The 20,854-nt window shown below is 37.1% G+C and overlaps 1 protein-coding gene across 22 annotated transcripts in view; it reads left to right on the forward strand.

The window, feature by feature from the left end:
- The window catches only part of DLG2 (discs large MAGUK scaffold protein 2), a 984,895-nt gene that overhangs the window by 732,730 nt on the left and 231,311 nt on the right, over positions 1-20,854 (forward strand). For 17 of the 22 annotated variants that reach the window (XM_063148780.1, XM_063148803.1, XM_063148779.1 and 14 more), the window contains one exon: positions 2,239-2,394. The exons of the other annotated variants lie outside the window; for them this stretch is intronic. In XM_063148780.1, the coding sequence (XP_063004850.1) occupies positions 2,239-2,394 (156 nt within the window). The remainder of the gene's footprint in view (positions 1-2,238; positions 2,395-20,854) is intronic. 22 annotated transcript variants of the gene reach the window in all.

Raw genomic sequence — 20,854 nt, forward strand, 5'->3', positions numbered from 1 at the left:
AAATGTCCTAAAATTTTCTGGCCCTCATAAGACAATTTGTTAGGACTCTGTATTTGTACTTGAAGGACTAATTCAGTGTCAATATCTAGGTAGATGTTGAATGTTTAACTTCATTTTGCTTTTGGAGGCAGCTTGTAACTCTCAATTAACAAAGAAATTCCTCATATCTACCCATGTCTGCAGCATGATTTGTGTCTCAGCATGAGGTTGGATGGTCACTGACTGATGACTCAGTGTAGTTTAAGCATTCACAATATGTCCAAGGGATAGCAACACTCTGATGTTGTCTACAACACAAAGACAATTAACTTGAATATAGGACACTAACAAATTTTTTATGGACTGGTTGGTGTTTTAAGCCATGGAGGAATCTACAGTTTTTATTCATCTTCCTGAACTGGGGCAATATTTCTTCAATTTTCTTAGTAGGTATCATTTATATTTGATATTTGTACTTGTTCTTTCATATATTGCCTAAAAGCAAAAGTAGTTTCTAAGGGAATAAAAGGCAGTATTGGACAACAGTGAAATAGAATAGTTTTTATCTGCTTTTTTTTATGGAAAGCAACAATTGATTTAGTAAATAAATTATTAAATCCATCCCTCAGAAGCAAGTGAAATATACTGATAGAAAATGATTGCTACTTTAAACATTTTTAAAGGGATTTTACTAAGTGCTTGACACACAATGCTTTATAACCAAATGAGTGACAGCTTTGCTATTTTGCTATTTGGTAATCTTAAATTGCCAGTTTTTTAACTGTAAAGTTTTCCCTGGGAAATTCAGGCACAGAGAGTTCTCAAATCATGTGGCAGATTGCTATGAATAATGTTATTAACATTGAGTAAGACCAGTTTTTAAGTAAAGCAGCTACTCCTTTTCCCCCAAAGGACAAACCCAGAAGCTAAGAAAGGAAATTAGATTCTCTGTATCTGCCAGCACATCCACGACTGTAATAAATTCTGGTACCTGTGAAAGTCACAGCAAAACCCACACCCATGTGAGGCATAGTGCAGCCAAAAGAACAAAAAAAGTTCATTAACTTCTTGGCCCCCTGATATTTTCAGGCTTCTGAAATAAGATTTCCATCTCGCTAATATTGTATGACAGTGATGAAAGGCAGTGGCATACCCTGGATCTTGCGGCAGAAGCGTGGATATGATAGCAATTGACCCTTGACACTCTTTAGAGCACAAATGTCAGGAAACAATGAGTCGAGCCTCACAGTGCCAGCGGGCCCCAAGGTGTGTCCTGGGGCCAAGGCAGGGGAGTTCCAAGGTGGGAGATGCTCTGTGGACGTGGTGTGGGTTTGTTTTGCAAACTACTCGCCGTTGGCCCCCGCGGATCCCTGGCTGGTTGGCACTAAAGGCTGCATTCCCTTCTCCCCTCTCCCAGACGGCTCCTGCCAGGGCTGTGGTAAGTATCGCCTCCCCCGGGCAGGTGGTTCATGGCAGCAGGAGGGAAATTTTAGTTTTAAGCTCTTGCTCTTTGTATCTAACCTCACAGGCTGCTGTTTGCGGCTTGGAGCAGCCCTGCAAGTGCGATTGCAGTAGCCTTGGCAATGAGGTTAACTGTTTCAGATGCAGACTGCATAATCAGATTTTGAAGGCTGAATCTGGAAAGAGTGCAAGGAACTCCTGAAATGCAATGAATTGCCTGCCAATGAGATGAATTGCTCACACAGTTTGTGGCCATCAGTGTTATTTTAGGTTATGGGTCAATTTGACAACAGCTCTGCTTGCCAAGTCCCAGCTCACTGGGACCAGGAGTATGTTGTATTAACAAGTAATATGTACTTCATCTATATTACAAATTAATGGGTAAAAAATTGTTCTTTTTCAGGTAACAAACCTATTTTCTCCTATGCTGTACTCAAAATTAAGATCACTGAAAGCTGTGTAGATGTTAGATTTTAAAAAAAGTAGAAATATTATTGGGGAAAAAGCCTCACTTTCTCAACTTCAGAGATAAGATATTCCATTTCAGTTCCACACTTCCCATAGAGCAGTTTTACTGTCCACTTGTATTGTGTATTGTATGCAGCTGCTTGAATGCCACACTAGTGCTACCAAACTCTAACAATTCCTTTAACAGTACACTTTACTTGTTGGAAAAGCCCCACTGAAAAACTCTTGACAGATTTGCTATGCATGCTTTTAAAATGATTGCTGTGTTTTCTCTATATTCTCAGCAACTAATATGCACCTGACCTTTTACTCTTGTCTCTGTATCACCAGGCCTCCTGAACCTGTTTACAGCACTGTGAACAAACTGTGTGATAAACCACCTTCTCCTAGGCACTATTCCCCTGTCGAGTGTGACAAAAGCTTCCTTCTTTCAGCTCCCTACCCCCACTACCACGTAGGCCTGCTCCCTGACTCTGAGATCACCAGGTACTGCATGCGCTTCTTCCTCACCTCCTTTGTTAAAGTGCATGAACATCACTGGATTTATCTCATAGTTTGCATCTTCACCACAGATCTTTTTCTACAGCTTGTGCTTATTTTTAACCATGCTTTCATATCTGCACCACTGGGAGATACATGCTACCGTGGTATATAATTTTGGTCATCCAAAATCCAGTGATGAGCAGAGGCAATGTTTTGATCCATTGGAATGGTGCTCTAAAATAGGTTACATAATATGTATCACATTTTGCAACTGAATTCAGTGTTTGTTTCTCTTTGAGTATGACCAAGACTTCACTGAAAGCTGTAGTAATTTGTTTTGATTCAGTCACTTTATTCCTTTGTTGTGCATGCTTAGTTCACTGAGCATCTCTGGGTTTATAGGACAGCTGCCTAAGCCATTCAGAAGAAATAGAGCAAAAATTAATCACCTCCCTCACCAAATCATGGTTAAGAATGCATTTTAAATTCAGCATTCCCTAGACTAGCTGTGCTCTGAGAGGATGGTTAGGAAAGCATAAAATTATGAACATTTCCATGACTGAAATAATGGAAGATCTTTCTGTAAAACATTGTCAGTGAATGCCTCCTAATAAATATTTAATGAAGGAAAGCAGACTATGCAAAACCTTACACTAGTATAACCCAGCTATTTCTCTATAGACTACAAGGATAGTAATAAACCACTTGCAAACAATATTTGGGAGATAGAGGAAGAGTTAGGCACAAGTTTTCTAGAGTGCTTCCTTTGCTAGGAAAAATTCTATCATCTTTTTTATTCTAGAACAGAAGAAAAATAATTATTTGGAGCTTTGATCATAGACATTTTCAACAGAAAACATTTTTCAAAGCAAAGAATAATGTGGGAAGAGCAGAAGTGTGTAAGTGGAAAGTAAAATGGTAAATTAATGTAAGATACACTAAGAGGAAAGAAGCCCTGGGGATTAGGAAGACAGCTGTGAAAGGCATTGCAATACTATGAAATGGAAAGCTCCATTAAAAAAGCAAGAAGACAAATACTAGCAAAGAATGTTACAGATGTGGCAAAACCATGCAGAAGATGTCATTTTATTACAATGAAAACAGTGTAGTTTCTAGAATTTGTAAAAAGATGCTTAATCAAAGTGGTCCAAGTGATTAGTCAAGCTGTTCAGCCCAGTGGAATTTGGAGTGAAACAAGTTTGAGTGATTATTACAGTGTTTTATAAAGGTGTAAATATGTACACAAGGGTGCCAGGCACTAACAGGGTTACTCAAAATATTTTAATTTCTCTGCTAATGTTGCCTCAAATTTCATATGTGGGCAAAAAGTTGTAAAATTACTCTGGTTCTTTAGGTCAAGGATAAATATGAGTAATTTATCTGTGCATGGCAATTCTTCTGAGGTTTTAGAATGAGAAAATGGAAGACTTCATTATAGAAAGACTCTTTCAATGTCCCCTTAGAAAGAAAGGTTCCAACTTGAACTAGAAGGTTGAGTGATTGGGTTCTAGTGGATGTTGGGGCCATGGAGTTGAGTGCCTTGCTAACCACAGAAAGAGGTGGTTCATTGATGAATGGTTGATCTCTCCAGACACGACTGCTATGGAGAGAGGTTGGGCGAAAAGATTATGTTAAAGCTGCTTCCTGCAACCACATACTTAGAAGTCAATAATCAGTAGAGCTCTGGAAGGCTCATAAAACTAGGCCATTTTGGCACCTGAATGTATAATTCTGTACATTCTTTTGCTTTATGATTGATTGATTGATTGAATACTTGGTCATCAGATATTTGATAGCCTGACATCAGGACTTGGAAAGCTGGGTATTATTCTACTGAGTGCGAGTTAACAATTCTCTTTAAGAACGAGGTTTCATTTATCTTCATTCTACTTTGATATAATTTTGAGCTCTAGTCCTTGTATATTTAATGAGTTTGTTTAAATCAACAGTCCAAAAAAAACTGCAAAAAGAACATAAAATATGAGAAAAGATACAACTCATGGTTAAATGGTCTGTGCTATGCTCTGCTACATGCTGTTGCAGAGGCAACTGATTACTATAATTTGCAGTTCCTTCACACTGTGAAATAACATTCAGATGGAAAATATGACAGTTTTCCATGTTCTCAATACTGTCATCTTTTCCACAGAACTCTGAATAGTTGAGTGTGGAGGAAGGCATTTGAAATAATATTTCAGCAAATGCCTTTGGTAAGGAAAGTGACAGCTTTACAGTGGATCATGATTCAATTTCCAAATGGACTCAGTATTCACAGTTGAAATACAGATTTTAGAAAAGTACTGATCTCATTTTTGCCCTAATACAAGTGGCTGTTCTTCCAAGAGTATTTAATGTACAGAGCCCTAAATTTCCCAAAGGCACTGTGGTTCAGGAATGTATTGTGTGGAAAATTTTGAAGAATTAATCCAGTAAAAGACCCTGTTTTAGATCCACAGCTGTGATACCACCATCTCTGTGGGAAGTTACACTAAAAAATAATCTTCAAGATACTGATCAAGTATTTTGAAAGGTCCCCGTCTACTCACTTAAATTCCTCAAAGTTCTTTTCCTTCACATTAAACACTTCAATGAGCTCCAGTAAAAATAAGAATGTACCTTGCTTTCTTCATGCAGACTTCCTAGAAAGAGTTCTGCATCAGCATTGGTGAGCCTCAAGTTTGGGGAGGAAATGGCAGGGATTATTTACTTAGTAATTACAGTTATTGTTGTATCTCAGCGCTCCAATGTTGGGAATCTGCTGTTGATCTGCAGGAAATTCAGTTTGACAAATGACTCTTCCAGAGGAAGACGAACATGATGCCATATTCTCCCAACTGAAATGCTTATAAGCCAGCCAACGCCTTTCAAATTGCTGCTCCAGATAATTTGTCAGCTGCTCCTCAGATGATTGTTTTGTCAAGGCTTATTAACTTAATAGGCAAAGAATTCATAGGGCAAAGCTTTATTTGTCTATAATAAATTCAGGTTTATAACCCTGGCATTTATGGTGACCTGTAAACTCCTGGGAGATTTGGAGGTCTAGAACAATGTACTTCCATTTTAGGATAAGTGTAATTAGTTTTTTGATTGAGATATCAGTTCATGTGAATTGATACTAAGAGAGCTATGTCAGTGTGCAACAGCTGAAAATCTGTACCATTGAAGGCAGGAGTAGAGAGAGAATTTTGGAGTAGTGAGTTTTCCTTTGAGAGCGCCATGTGGGAATGGATGTGGAGTACTCATGTTCGGGCCCCTGTCATTATTGACTATTATGTCTACAAATAGAAGATTATTGGCAGTGAAAGGAAGTCAGAGTTCATAGATGTAACTTCTTTCTACAAAAATGAGATTTTATTTCAACACTGTATGGATAAAAGTGTTCCCAGGCTTTGCACTGAGAACTTCATTGCATTCCCCTCTACAAAGACACAGTTGAAAAATGCTTTGTTTTTTCCAGAATTCACTTTCTTGTTTTCACTGAAATCTTTCTGGCCCTCTAGTTGCCAGTATACTTTTTGGTAAAGGGCTGCCCTGAAATTTTTGGCTTTTTTTTTACTTTCTGTTTTTACTCTAGAGGTATTTGCTTTTTTAACAAGTCTCTCATATGACGATATGATTGGTTTTTTGTTGGCTTTTTTTTTTTTTTTGAGTACAGGTAGGGAAGGAACTAATGGTTGGCCTTCATTTCAGGTATTTGATGAATCAGATTAATGACAGCATTTTTTAGAATGACCTCTACTTTCTTTGAGATAGTAGGGAGAGAAAATAACATTGGCATGAGGCTCTAGGGCAGAGTCTTGAAGCAAAGTGTGTGCCTTTGCATCAGTATGTAAGAGTAACTGAGCATTGTGGAACTCTTAAGAGCCACAGGAATAGAAGTGTGCTGAAATGGATGCAGGCATATGGGTCAGGAGACTGCAATGTCCAAGACCTTGATGTGTGGTGCTGCTTCCAGCGTGTGGCACGGAAGGGTCACCACACTCCTGTGGTCTCTGCAGCCAGCCTGGTGCATGTCTGCCCTAAGCACTGCTGCCTGTGCTCCCCCCACGTAGTTTTAGGGATCCCTCCACAGGCCCTGAAGGCCACTGAGGAGGTGCTGATCACTGTTCACAGACCCTGGGAAGAAGTTAAGGTAGCTGCGCTCAAAGGTGTGAATAGTGAGTCTCTCTGGTGCCCACTATCTCATTATTAATATCTGCACAGCCTTTTCCTTCCCAGTAACCTGCTGGGAGCGAGCTTATTGCCAGAGTGATGCACATAACTGCACCTGTGTGTGGCTGCCTTCCAGGGAGGCTCTTGTCATCTTTATTGAAATTCACACTGTACAGGAGTACTCATTGTCCCCTGTTCAATCCCACGTGTTTAATATGGGAATTATATCTCCCAAAACACATCTTGCCATATTTTGTGGTTCTGAAATGCCTGGCAACCTGAGAATGGAGCCTATCAAACAACCAGGAAAATAGCAATGATACTATGAAATTGAGTCTTTAATTTGGCCCACATAAACACAACCACCTTTCTTGAATTTTAAAAAATAACTTCTACTGTTTAGTTCTCTTTGTTTGCCTGGCTTTTTGTTCGTTTGTTTGGTGGGGTTTTTTTGGTAGCAATTTCAAGTACTAATTACAAAATGGAAAAATAGCCTGGTTAGGTCAAATGCACATAAATACTCAAATATTTAAAACAAGAATCAGAGCAGATTTGTGCTTCTTATTTTAACACCTTCAGATCAACTTCTGGACTAATCTGCATTTTACACAATCGAGCCACAGACAGCAAGCTTATATATAATGAAGCACTACTATTAAAAAACCTTGCTTACATACGGTGGAGGGGAATAAGTACACAATTTTCTGTTGATTTTTGAACACAAAAATAGGCAAAGCAAGGTTCAGCTGATTCAGTGTCAATGAAAACAAACTAACCTTATAGTCACAAAAAAAACCCATCTTTTGAAAATATAAGATACCTAATTAAAATCATTTGTAGTGAAGTAGCTCCCTAGAATCATAGGGTGGCATTTAAAAAAGTGAATACTGTGGGTTTTAGTTTTGAAAAATTATTTTAAAGGCATACTTACACACAAATTTAGGCATTCAGAGGCACAGAGCACATACCAACCCCTAAGCAATTTGAGATTAAACTGATCATCATTAGGGTTGGCTTGGATGCTGATTTTCATACTGATGGGAATTGAAGCAACTTGTTGTTGATTTCAGTGAGAATCAGCTGTGTAAGGACTATAGCCTTCACTCTTTGAACAACATCTTTAGCAATTCAAGCACTTCTTTAGCTCCTAGACCTCTCTGAAAATAAGCCTGGAGACCTTGACTCACTGCAGGAGCACACGTCACAGTGGGTGGCAGGATGCAGCCCAGATGAATACAACTACCTGCACGTTATGCTTGACAGGGTTGGGCTGCTTCTGAAAACACCTTCAGATCTGCAGTATTTTATAGTTATAAGAGAAAATACAATCAGCATAAACTGTGCTGATTAACTGTCTGCAACTGAAATGCAGTGTTCAACGTAGATGGTCCCTGCTTGTGAATCAGCCTCCTGAGGCCTTTAAATTATTCAAGGATCTTTTGGAAATGATAGAAGTTAATTGTGGATTTTCTTTATCACTTTCAATTAACAAATTAGAAAGTCTTAACGGGAACAGTTTCCTATAATTTCTGTTTAATCCTGGCTGAAGTGTTCTCTTCAAGTAAATGATCCAGTCATGTAACTGTTAGGGTTAATGAAAGAAAAATGATGCTTCCTTTCAATCTCAGCTCTCATGCTATTTTGTGTGAGTGAATCTCTGACCCTAATAAGCACAAGCATTCCTATAAACTCATTTAAGTGCTTTCATTTTTTTCATGAGGAGTCTTCTATTTTGGATGCTATTAATTAAAATTGCTCAGAAGATGCAATTTTCAAAAACTCAGGGAGATGCTTTCAGGAGAAACTTAACCTGTGAAGGCATAAAACCTCTACAGTTCAGGTGTTTAATTATGTAAAGTTGCAGAAGCCTTTCAGGTTTAGATGAAGTGCTTCAGGTTAGAGCTGCTGGGCTTTATTTGCAGTTGTGCTGCTGACTGATTTTCTTCAGTTGAGCTTGAGCAAGTCACTTAATTCTATTTGCTTTGCTTTGTCAGTGAAATAATCCTCTCAGTTATGTTAAGAATAATAACCACTATTGTTAAACAGACTAGAATAAAAATTTTAAAAGAGAAAAATTAAGGTATTTGTTCTGCTCTGTCATTTGAGAAATGTTTCATATTTTTTTAATATGGTTTGATTTTCAGAGATAATGTGCTTTCTTGTGCTACAGATCTCCTTTTGTTCACAGTCTGCACCCATGAAAATTAAACTGTATATTCTTAGCTCATAAAATGGACAGAAATATTAATTCAGTTCAGTTAAGTAGCAGTACTTTCTTTACTGTGTCTTTACAGAAGAAAAAAAGACAGTTCTCAGTAAGAGAGCATCTTTAAATCACTAGTATTAAAATTTTCCTGCTGTTTTGATTACAAGCAGAGCTACAAAGAGACATCTGTGAACAAAGGAAAGATGTCTCCTTCCTTTCCATGCCTGTCAGCAGGTTCTGAGTCTCAGTCTCTAAGTCACAGAAAATGCTTCCAAAGTATCAAAAGTGTGGTATCTATGTGATTTTTCTGGATAAATGGTGAAGACTGGAACCAGGAGACTAGACAAGTGTCAGGCTATATTTGGTGGTTTTATGCCTAAGGATTTTGGCCAGGGCATTCAGTCACCAGGCACGGGGAGATTGTGGTGGAGTGTGACCCTCCAAACTGAAGTTGTGCCTGATGTCTCAGCCTCAGAGGCTGCCATTCACCACTAAGGCTGGCTACAGCACTTGCTGCCTAAACACAAGGCATGAGAATAATCCCATGAAAACCCAGCCAGTTCCTAATCCAGTTTACTCAACTTTCTTGTTTGAAATGGTCATTTCTGTGAGATATGTTATTGTTTTCAATGTACATAAGCAGCCTCTCAAACATCTCATTCTGCTCTCTGAAAATCACCTTGAAACAGTCCTTCCAAATTGACAGAGTACTAAAACTCCAAATACAATGTTCAAATTCTTCTGAGTGTGGGGAGAAATTCAAACCCATATATTGGTTCCCTTTCTGGTTCAAGTATATTCAGAATAAATGACAAAAATTTATCAGAAAGTGTCACTCTGCTAAGGAGTGTTGCAGTAACAAGCTACTGGAGCCATTCACTATTTCAAACTTTGTCCACAGTGACAATTATTACCTGACAACTGTCTAAAGGCCGCTGTGAGAAATAGGTTTGGAGATTTCAGTTTCATTCCTGTGGACAAGTTTCCACATCATAAAATCATCACTCCATCTGTCACAGTAATTGCTAGAGTCTTGGCTCATCAGAAAAACCGAGAATAAATTTAACCTGGAGAACAAATTACTTTTTTACCCCACGAGAGAGTTCTTTGAGCTTAGAAATTAAATATTACTGTGGAGGTAGGGTAGATAAAGCTATGCTATATCTCCCTGTGCTGTGCCTGTTGGGAGAAGAATAGTTTCTAGGGTTGTAACTGCGCAGAAAAGAGCAGGAAAGCTTTCTGCTCAGAGCAAAGAGCTGGAAACTGAGAAATTTGCCTGTGCCACTGGCAGGTTGTATGACCTTGGAAAATGAAAACTTTTTCAATTTTGTCCAATTGTGAAATGGGTGGCAAGTGTCTACAGATACCCCCAGTAGCCCTTGGGGTTAAAAGATATTTCCAGCAGGTGGAGATATGCAATAATTTCTGCACGGCATAGAAAAAGAGTGATCATTAGTATTGAACAGAGTGAAAGAAGGTATGGTGGAAACTGAGGGGGACCTCTCATTACAGCAGTGTAGTTTGTCAGGGAAATGTGAGAGAATTATAACAGTAATAATGATCCTTCCCTCAGCCCTGCACTAGTCTTGGTTTGCACTGCAGTTATCCCAGTGGAATAGTGTAGTGCTGGCTCAGGTACCCAGATTGTTTTGTATTTACTTACCACCATTTATTTTTTGTTGAAATCAGCTCTATATGTAGATATTTTCAAATATGTCCAGTTCCTTTCATTTTGTCAAGTCAAATAAGGTCTGACTTTACCCCAGGATATATCTATAAAAATGTTTGTGCAGAAATCAGGAGGAAGCAGTCTCTGAGTCTGTGCTAGGCCAATGATACTGCAGGCCTATTGGAAGACAATGTTGTAGAAGGCTTTTGCAAAATTGAATGAGTTGTTTAAACTGGAACCTCCTCTCTTGTGATTCACTTTATATCTTCAGTCCAAAAAGTATAAAATGCTAATTAATGGAATAGCCTGAAATGGAAAAATACTGACTTCAAGAAAACCCCAGATGTGATGAGATCCACATCCCGAGTCTATGCTAAAATTTCTACATTATTTTGTTTTCCTTTTCTGTTTTTTCCCCAGTGTCACAACATATAAATACTTTTATGTGTCTATACAAATAATGATTATTTCCCATTATAAAGGGAAAATTGATTTTAGTAACCAAAGGTTGAAACACGGAGGTCACATTTTCTGCCATTTCTTTGTTTCTAAAAGGCCATGCAACCATTGTTAAGAGAAATGTGATGAAATCTATTGTTTATTTCTCATATTACTGCTGAGATAGTTATTGATCAGTACTCTTTACATTTCCTGTTTCAAAAAAGCATTTGTTACTCTTTGAAAATATTGATTATATAACTGGAACCATCTACAGAGACTTCAGAGTGATACAAGTAACAAAAGTCATAATACTCAGAACTTTAAGGTCTTAAAATTTTGTTTAAATTTTAGCTGGACTGAAAGTCTCAACATAACTTTGGGGAGTTGTTGTAAGTTGTTCTCTGATTCAGTCTGGCAATACAAATGCTACAAAGGAGTTTATCAAAATGGGGAAAACAGCAGCGAAGAAAACAAGAAATTGTGGAAATATAAACTCCCCTTTACCTATATAGTACATTTATGTACATGTGCTCCAGTTAGGAAGTTGTTTTTAAATGCCATCTGAATAAATATCATCCTTATTTTAGGTTAAACTTGCATTCTGTTACGGAGAGGATTGTTGAACTTCTTTTCTTATTGATTTAAATCCATTTTGATGGAAATAAATCTACATGTGTTAGAGAACTGACTGTCATAAAATAAAAGATGGGCTTTCAGATAATCTCACGAGTTAAAATCCAAATGACTTCTAGTAAGACAGATTTGGAAGTACCTAAATTACATTTTTAAAGTGAAATTTGAACCAGTGCAATACAGGCCGAAGATCTATAGGCAAGAATCTCCATTTAAATTCCATGGTTTGGCATGCACTTGCTTTGCGAACCATGACAATTTTGCTCAGTATCTCAGTTTGGTTATTGAATTTTCTTTCTCTTCACCTTTCAAACAGAAAGGAGCCTGAGCATATACTTGCTGGAGCCCTTTACCACACCCCTGTAACTTCCTAATTAAAGCCATTTCACTCCAGTTCATTCATCTAGGTATTTTCTCACTTGCCTGTTTGGTGTGAGAAACAGTAACTCAGTCCTTTTTAAAGGATATTTTAAGACTATCACAGTGGGTTTTGGGTGGTTAGAGGTGCTATGCTTTTGACCATCAAAATTATCTTGTGATTACTTGAAAATTATTTGGTGGTTTTTGGTTGTTTGTTTGGTGTTTTTTTGTTTGTTTGTTTGTTTGTTTTTTTGGTTTTTTTTGTTTTTTTTTTTTAATTTTTGTTGTCTTCTAATGATATAACCTAAAGTGAGATCTAAATATGACTTCAAATCTTAAAAATTACTGTTGTAGATTCCATTTCAGCTCAGAATATGCATTCAGAGTTCAAAGGATAATTTGTTATCCCAGCACAGTAGGATTGTGCCTATTTTCAGTCAGTTTCTCTTCCAACTCCAGAGCTTCTTAGACAAATTCACACCATAATTTTTTCATGTTAGTTCAAAATTCTGAAAGTGTGTGTGTGTGTAGGAAATGAAAAAGTCGTGCTATGCAGAAGGACAGAAATGTTTAAAGAACATTGGTTCTTTACTGGGGCTGTTCAGATACCTACTGTGCAGCTCTGAGGTTATAAAACTCACCTACCACTACTGTCTCCATATTTGCATCCAAAATTTTGCCCAAATGTAGTTTTAAGAAACCAACACAAGAAATGAAAGCTATTCTGAATTTATTGATTTTTAATGTCTCCAAAAGAGGGGGTCCTTTTCTTACTACTGACTGTGGAGGACCTTGAGACCTGAACCAAAATTTGAAAATACTGAAACCTTGTTTTGAAACTGAAAAAGAGAAGAAGGGAGATTCAGAGTTAACATTTTTGACAGTGTAAGTTATACATTTACTGTGCTTCGACATAGTTTCTTAAGAGTATTAATTTGAGAAGTAATAAGGGGTGGGCAGGGGGCAGGGAACAGAGGAAACGGGTAGGAGAGAGATGGATGCTTATTTGTTACACGCAAGTCTAAGGGAAGTGCAAAATCCCAAGCTTGAGTTTTGGTAGGAAATACTGAAAAGGCCAGAAAAGAAACTGCCCTTGATGAAACATATGCACACATGCAGAGATATTCAGTGCATATGGTTTATCAAGGACAGTTTACTTTTTCACAATTTGCAACAGTAGGACACATTGACATAGGAGTTCACCATAAGCCAGAGTGATTATAAGCTGCTGCATCACTATGAAGTCATTGGGAAGAGGTTTTCTTTTTGTTCTGCCAAGAAAAAAAAAAAAGAAAAAAAATGTGCATTAGGTATGCAGAAAGAGTTACAAGCTCTAAACATCCTTGAATTTTGTAAAGGTCTACTTATGCAACTGGCCTTTCTGGGTTGAACCTAAATTTAGCCAAGTTGTCATTGTAAATTTGTATGTAGAATTTGCTAATGTTTTAGGATTTAAAAGAATTAATTCTTTAAAAGGTGTTTATTTCATTTTTAAAGAGCAGCACCAGAAGCAACTACTTTATCTGATTTTTTAAATAATGCTAATAGTGTATAAAAGTACTACTGTTACTGCAGAAAAGGCAAGGTCAGTGAAAGTGACAAGATATTAAAATACATTTTTTAGCTGACAAAGGGAAGAGGAACTTTTAGTTTGACTTTCAAAATTAAAATTTCAATATTGTTAAGGAAATACAGGAGGAGAAACTTTACAGTCCCCAGGGAGATGCAAGGACAATGTCTTTTTCCAGAGTATTTCCATACTCCATGCAGAAAATGCATAATTTCACAGACAATTGGAGTTGTTTGCTTTATCTTTTGGGCATCATCATAATTCTTGCTTTCATTATGTTGAAATCACTACACTTATGAAGTGAGAAGAAGGGAAAAGAGTACAACTCCAGCAGCTGGGTTCTAAATAGCAATGACTGTATCTGCAATCAGGCAGTGAAGCCATCATAGTGTAGAATGAAGGCATGCTGGGATGTGCACCTGAGCTGCACTGAAGCCCACGTGGGTGGAGTACACTGCAGGGAAGCCAAATACCTCTTGCTACTGCTCCCTGGCAGTACAGTGCCCTGTGCAGCCCAGTGCAGCACAAGGTCCCCAGCTGGTTCCAGCCCAGGAGGGTTAGCTGATGGAGCAGAGTAACCTGCTGCCAGTGAATGCCCACACTGATTAATGGCTGTCTTGGGCACAGTCAGCAACGTGTAGGCAGCTCAGCTACTGATCTGATGAAGGCTGCATAAACTATAATCAGAGCCCTGAGCCTATTCGAGGTACAGTGACTAAGAGCTGCAGGTAGGAGGACTTGTGTAGTATCTGTGGTAAGAGCAGGGCTGCGTTGGACGCAGATGTCATACAGGTTTGGTTAGGATACAAACTCACCTAATGCTGTCAATGCACCATGCAGAGGAGAATTCAATTTTGACATTTCAGATTCAGCACTATGAGTGAAGGTTGTTCATTTTTCCAATCAAACCTTTACAATCATTTAATTTATTATCCTTCAGTCAAAGTTTATAAGAATTCTTGTGTTACGAAGATGTCTGAAGTAGGGGATGAATTCATGAGTGTCTTTTAAATCATAGGTGCCGCCTAGAACACTGAGCCTCAAATGAAACTTCTCCTGGTTGGTATGTCCACAGGATTTAGAAAGGGAAATATGGAAAGAGAGGAACTTTACTCATGATGGAAATTTGAGTCCATTTTTCCTAATGGATTTTGCCTGGTTTCCCAGATATTTATTGTAATCATCACTCAACAATTAGCATTTACGTTGGTATGCCATGGATTACAAGAACAGGTCTTTCAGCTAGGGTACTCACATTGTTCTTTGTAACAAAATACCAAAGATTCAAACCTTTCTGACAATGATAACAATACAGGAATCATGTTCAACTGATTATTTTTCCTTACTTTTCATTTTTTTTCCTTGTACAATACCTTAGTGATTTGAATTAATTGGAAGACTAGAGTTTTATGTTTTGACAAAAGTGGGATTAGGCAGCAGGTGTCTGCAAAGGAAGATCATTACAATGCCAAAACCAAATTATATCTCAGCAAACACAGGAGAATTACATGACTGTGTTAGAGTTAAACCAGGAATAACATGGCAGCACAATTCTGTAAGCAGTTTTCATGTCGGCTGAGTGCCACACCACATGACATCATTTTTTGTAGCATCACAACAGCTATTTCTCAAAAAATCTTCATTTGTTTAAATATGCTACTGTGTATCCTTCTTAAATAATAGCATCACATGGCAAATGATTGGAATGGTAAAATCAAGCAGCATGGACTGTTGTTTATCACTAAACTTTGAACACAATGCTGCAATATAAAGTTGTTGTTCTAAGTAATCACTACCATAATAAAGGGGATTTTTATAAAACTAAATATGCTCTTCACTAAAATAGAATATGCTGTGGTATTTTCACACTGGATTTCTTTAATTTCTTTCATGTTTAAATTTTCCAGTTCTACTATGCTTGCATTACCACTTTAAAATGAAAGAAATAATTTTAATTAGTTTCAATTTACAGAAATGCAACGTTGATGCAGCTCAGAAAATTATAAGATTTCTTCAGCTTGCACACAGCTTTAATTTTGTCCACCTTAATATTATTCCAATCACTGTGAAAGTCTGGATATGTCATGTATCTTTGTTTTCTTAGAGACAAGGAGATGACAAAATGGGGAAACTAACAGCTTTACTAAGGTCCTAACAGAAATCTCTGTGAGGCTAGGAAGTTTCAGATTCACTTGCCAAAAGGAACAACAAACAGAGAATACAAATCAAGAGTACCATGTACAACGTTAAATTTTAGTAGTGTACCTATGAATGTAAATCAGTGTAATTATCTTTTTGAAAAACTGACAGATCTTCATTTGAGTTATAAAATCAATCAGTGCAAAAAGGTGAAAGCTACCATTTGACTTGGGAATGTTGATTCATAGACTGATTAATCAATATCTAGGAATTTGGTAGCATTGTAAAGACCATTTATATTGCTAACAAGAAAAGCAAAATGAATTAAAAGAGGTCTTTATACATTTATCTAAAATTACATTAGGATTTCATCATTTCAGGCTTAGACCAGTCTTTGCATAGAGAATAAGATGACGTGTGATGTGAGAAAAATTACATTGCACTTTCTTTTTTAAAATGATGACACTTTTACCTCTGTTCTCAATTGGAGATGTGCATATTGTAACATTTACAAGAAACAGGTCTGGATTGCCATCAGTGAAATACATAAATTGAAATAATTACTCTTTTCCAGAATTAATTGACACATTATGCTTCCACATGTATAGTTGGGACTGATGGGAAGCAATCTCTGGTTTGTATATAAAAGGATTCTGCAGTTACATTGTTATGATAGGTTTAATAATAAAATACAAGTTTAGATGCTTCAAAGGTGTAGAATGTATCTAGGCCTGTCTTTGACCCAGAAGAATAAAACTTAACTTAGGTACAGAAATTTTCATGTTTGTATCCAGAGGTCATGAGTAACAGAACCTTCACTGGGTTTCTTGGTGTACATTTACCAAGATGTATTTGGAGAATTCCACTGGGTAAAAAATACGATTATTTGAACAGGCATTTTCTATAATAGTAGAAGTCCCTGGTATGTTGGAAGAGAGGTGTAACTTGAAATAAAGTAGTGTTATCAAAGAAATTGTAGAACCTATTGCCATGGAATTTCTGGCCAATTTTGTGAATCTAAGATTTCAAAATATGGATGACTATCCAGTGCATGGGCTTATCCTCCATAAAAATTTTTCTATCATCTAAATAGTCCATATTTCATATGGGAAGTGTTCATTGATTTCAGGTACTCATAGGTTTACAGAAGAACTGCTTTCTCTTCAAAAATAACACTTGGAGAGCTGAAGCAAAATGCTGCAATGATAACGTAGTCGATGTGCATAGGATAAATATAGATACAAGATGCTCATGTTCAAAAATAGCTTCATCATGGCTATTTCTTTTTACAGTGTTAAAAAACAATGAAATTCTGATTTAGTGCTAGCTAAGGTTAGATTACTTGTTGGTATAAATCCAACTGTGACCATTTGTATTGATTGATTCGTGTTTCCTTGTGCATCCCTGTCTGTTACTCAGATGTTTTCTCTTAAGCAGCAGTATTTCAAATCTCAGTGGAGCCAGTGCAACTGGTTCTGGCCAAAATGTGCAAACCAAAGTAGAATAGTACATGCAGAGGGAAATAATTAGTTGGTAGCAGCAAAGACTTACTTCTAGATGAAACTCTGTTTAAGAAATGAAACATGAACATAGAAGAAACACGGCAGTGTCTTTATACTAAAGTAACCTTGAAATAACCCAAGAGCCCTAGGTTTGCTGGCTCACTGATGAGAAGATTGTATTATAACGAATGATCCCTAACCTATAAGAAATACTTGTAAAGTTTAGCAAAGGGAACTTAGGCTTTTGTTCAGGACTTGGACTGTTTTATCTTAGTGATGTTAAATTAGTCACCAGAAGGATCGCAAATTGACTGTGTATCAGCTCAGTCACGTATACGTGCCTGCTAATTTTGGAAACCTTTTAAAACCATTTTCCAATGTTTTACTCAAATGATTTATCTATTAAGTTTTTAGCTAAACAATTCACCTTATTGACTACCACAGGTGTAGAGTCAAATTCTTCATAAATTCCTTTCACAATTCTCTTCTAATTAGCTAAATATCTCTTCGAAGATTGAATTTAATAACCATCTTTAAATAAATGGCAGTTTATATGTCAGTTTATGAATATATGGATTGACATAATGGAACATATAAATAAATAATATAGCATCATTCATCTAATCCAGTCTAGGGCCTATAATCAAAGCCAGGCAAAGTTAATTACTAATGTGGTTAGGTAATATTACATCCATCTTCTCTGGGAGATGCTTATGCCTCATGCTTCTGCTGGGACTGACCCCAGAATGAGAAAAATTAATACAATTTTAATTTTTTTTCATGTCTAGTTCTAGTTTATACTTCATTGTTAGACCCCATGGTAGAAGGCACTCAATGATTCCCATGAAATGCTAAGTCCAACTTCTATTGATTAAAAAGATTCAAAAGTCATGCTTCATATAGATTAGATTAGAAGCAGAAGAGCTTAAACTGTTGAATTGCTTCACTATTCACCTTTCATTTTGACAATACAGCCTTTATACTTCTGCATTGTCAAATTGCCATTCCCTGCTGTTTGTCCTTATCCTGTTGGAATGTTGTTTATGTGCATTGTGTTATTTCTGCATTTGCTTTTTTTCTCTTTGTGTATTTCTGTAGGATTGTTGGGTTTGTGCTTGGTATAGCTGCACATGCACACCTGCATGCTGGGCTGCTTTGAATGACAGAGGAAGAGAGACTAAATAGCTGCTTATGTCGGATTGCATTCTCCACAGCTCTGCTTTGTTTAAAAAAATACATATTCAATCCATATTCCTAGCTTGCACAGAGATAATGTGTATCCAGATAGAAGGGATAGCATTATCAGAAGGTATCACACAGGTGCAGTAAACACAGTATCAGGAGTAACTGCAATATGGAATGTGTTTTTCTGCTAAATTTTAAATTGTAAGTTGATACTCTTTCTGTTGTGGTAGTCCTATTTGTTTTAATGAGATACGTCTGCGGAAGTGGAGTGTACTCCTTCTCTGTAATTCACTGCAATGCACACATGAAGGTTATTAAGCACAGATAACATTAGCTTGGTCTTATACAATATTAAACTTAAGTTTCTGTAGCATTTTTTTATTATATAATGATACAGAATCTCATAACATATAGAAATGTTCAATAATAGTGGTATGGTTTCCCCTCAGACAGTATTTAATTGCTGTTTTAAATCACTTTAATTTCCATATAATTTATCTTAAATTAGTAAAATTTAGTGCAATGACTCCAGCATAAGAAGAATTTTATGTGCTTGTTTTTCATTGGATGGAGAGGGATAGAAACTTTGCGAATTAGTTTAGTATGTAGATGTAGATGTTATTTTAAATGTAGATGAAGATGTTATTTTAAATCTGTCATTAGGCTTATTTATCTGTGATTTCCCTACCCTTTAAAAAACAAGCGATGTAGTACAAAAGTCCTGTGTTTTTCAAGTGTCATCTCAAGTGTAAAAAAGGTTCATTTTTGTTAACGACAAAATTGCTGTGACAGAGCACTATACTCCCTTTTTTGGATCCTGGATTGGAATTGAGAGTCTCTGATTCTTGAAGGGAGCTCTCAATGGTCTTTTAAGTGGAATTCCTAACATTAGATGAACTTCTGTGGACTCTGGTAGAAAAGTACATGAAAATGTGAGTTTTTCCAGATTTTTCAAGTATCTGCTTAACCATTTGTTTTCTTATACTCTTATTGAGTAAATATCTCCCACAAAATTTCATTTTGACAAAAATGAATTTCCTTCAGTTTTGTTGACAGTAATTAAACAAGTAATCTAAAAATTCTGGTCTTAACACTTCCTGAGACTCAAGGCTAGCTGCCTGTTAGCATTTTTGGGAATAATTTATTAGTTTACAATATTTCGAAATTTATTATGTTTTCACAGACTCTAGAATGGAGCTTTTCCTTTAGACAATAGAAGTAGTTTTCTTACTGGAAAACTTACCCTATGATTTCTTTCTTCCTCTTCTGCCTTCCCCCCACAATGGTACTGTGTAATACATGTCTGATGTGCCATTTGGTATTTTTGGATTGCAGATCTTATATGATTCTTCCTATTATGTCTATATGAATTTTCCTAAAAATGCTGAGCTTGATTTCCATCAAAGTTTTGCCGAAGTTCCTTAAATGTGGACCCATTTTTCAAGTCCTTCCTAATGCCTTTTGACTTTTGCTTAAACTGCAGAGGAAGTTTGGTGCACACACTTTAGTTCTTACTTGCCTGGAGATCTAATAAGGTTTGAGTGCAGTAATGTGTTTCATTATAAAGGAATGCACAGCTCTAGAAATCCATCAGAAGTGGGGTTTATGGTGAGTGCTGGGTGTTGCAGCTGCCACAGAGCAGCTACTGATGGGAACTATGCTACATACTCCCTGTGAAAGAATATATGTATCTGTGAATTCTTGCTTTCTAGGGAGAGATCAATCACCACCACGGGCAAAGCAGGCTCAACGCAGTGAAAGTAATTCAATTAAATCAGAGTAGGGTAGTGAGAAACAAAACCAAACCTTAAAACACCTTCCCCCAACCTTTCTCTTCCTTCTGCACTCAGCTTCACTCCTGGTTTCTGTACCTGCTTTCCCTGAGCAGTATGGGGTGACAGTGAGTGGGGGTTGTGTGAGTTCATTACAACTTGTGTCTGCAGCTTTGAAAGCCCTAGTGCTGGGGAGAACCAGGAGTGACAGTAACAGGAAATGAGCTACAACACTTGAGTGAATGGCAGAAATCATTAGTGATCTGGGAGTGCATAAGCATCATGCCAAAGAGTAGGAAGGAGGGTGACAGATGAGGAACTGATTCCATGAGGAGCTGCAAACTGTGTTGGGTGTGGTACCAGGTACCAGGAGCTGTAGGTAATAGGGAGGCCGTGCGGACGGAGCGCCTCAGCAAGTTTCCTGCAGGTTCTGAACAAATGTTCCCTGATTAAATTAATGAAAATAGCACTATCTCCTCTTCCACAGCTGTAATTAGAGACAAAATCAGATGTTATGTTCATGGATCATTTCCATCCAATACTGCTTAAGTAACTCACAGTGTTGGATTTTTGTTCTTCTGCCGTTATCCCTTTTTTCTCCTACGTTTTTTCACCTCTAAGTATTTTGCCATGTAAAGCTCAGTCCTCAGCTGGTATAATTTTCAAACTAACTTCATCAGGGAGGACTTCAACTCCCAGGAGGAGCTTTATAATTCCTCATAATCATTACAGTATCATAAATAATAATGATGGGAAGAATAACAACAGTAGTAGTATAACTGAGGCTGATAGGAAGACTTAAGCTTACTTTTTTAACAGTAATAGAATATCTTG

The sequence above is a fragment of the Melospiza melodia genome, chromosome 2 (genome assembly GCF_035770615.1).
Source record: "Melospiza melodia melodia isolate bMelMel2 chromosome 2, bMelMel2.pri, whole genome shotgun sequence".
NCBI classification, from domain to species: Eukaryota; Metazoa; Chordata; class Aves; order Passeriformes; family Passerellidae; genus Melospiza; species Melospiza melodia.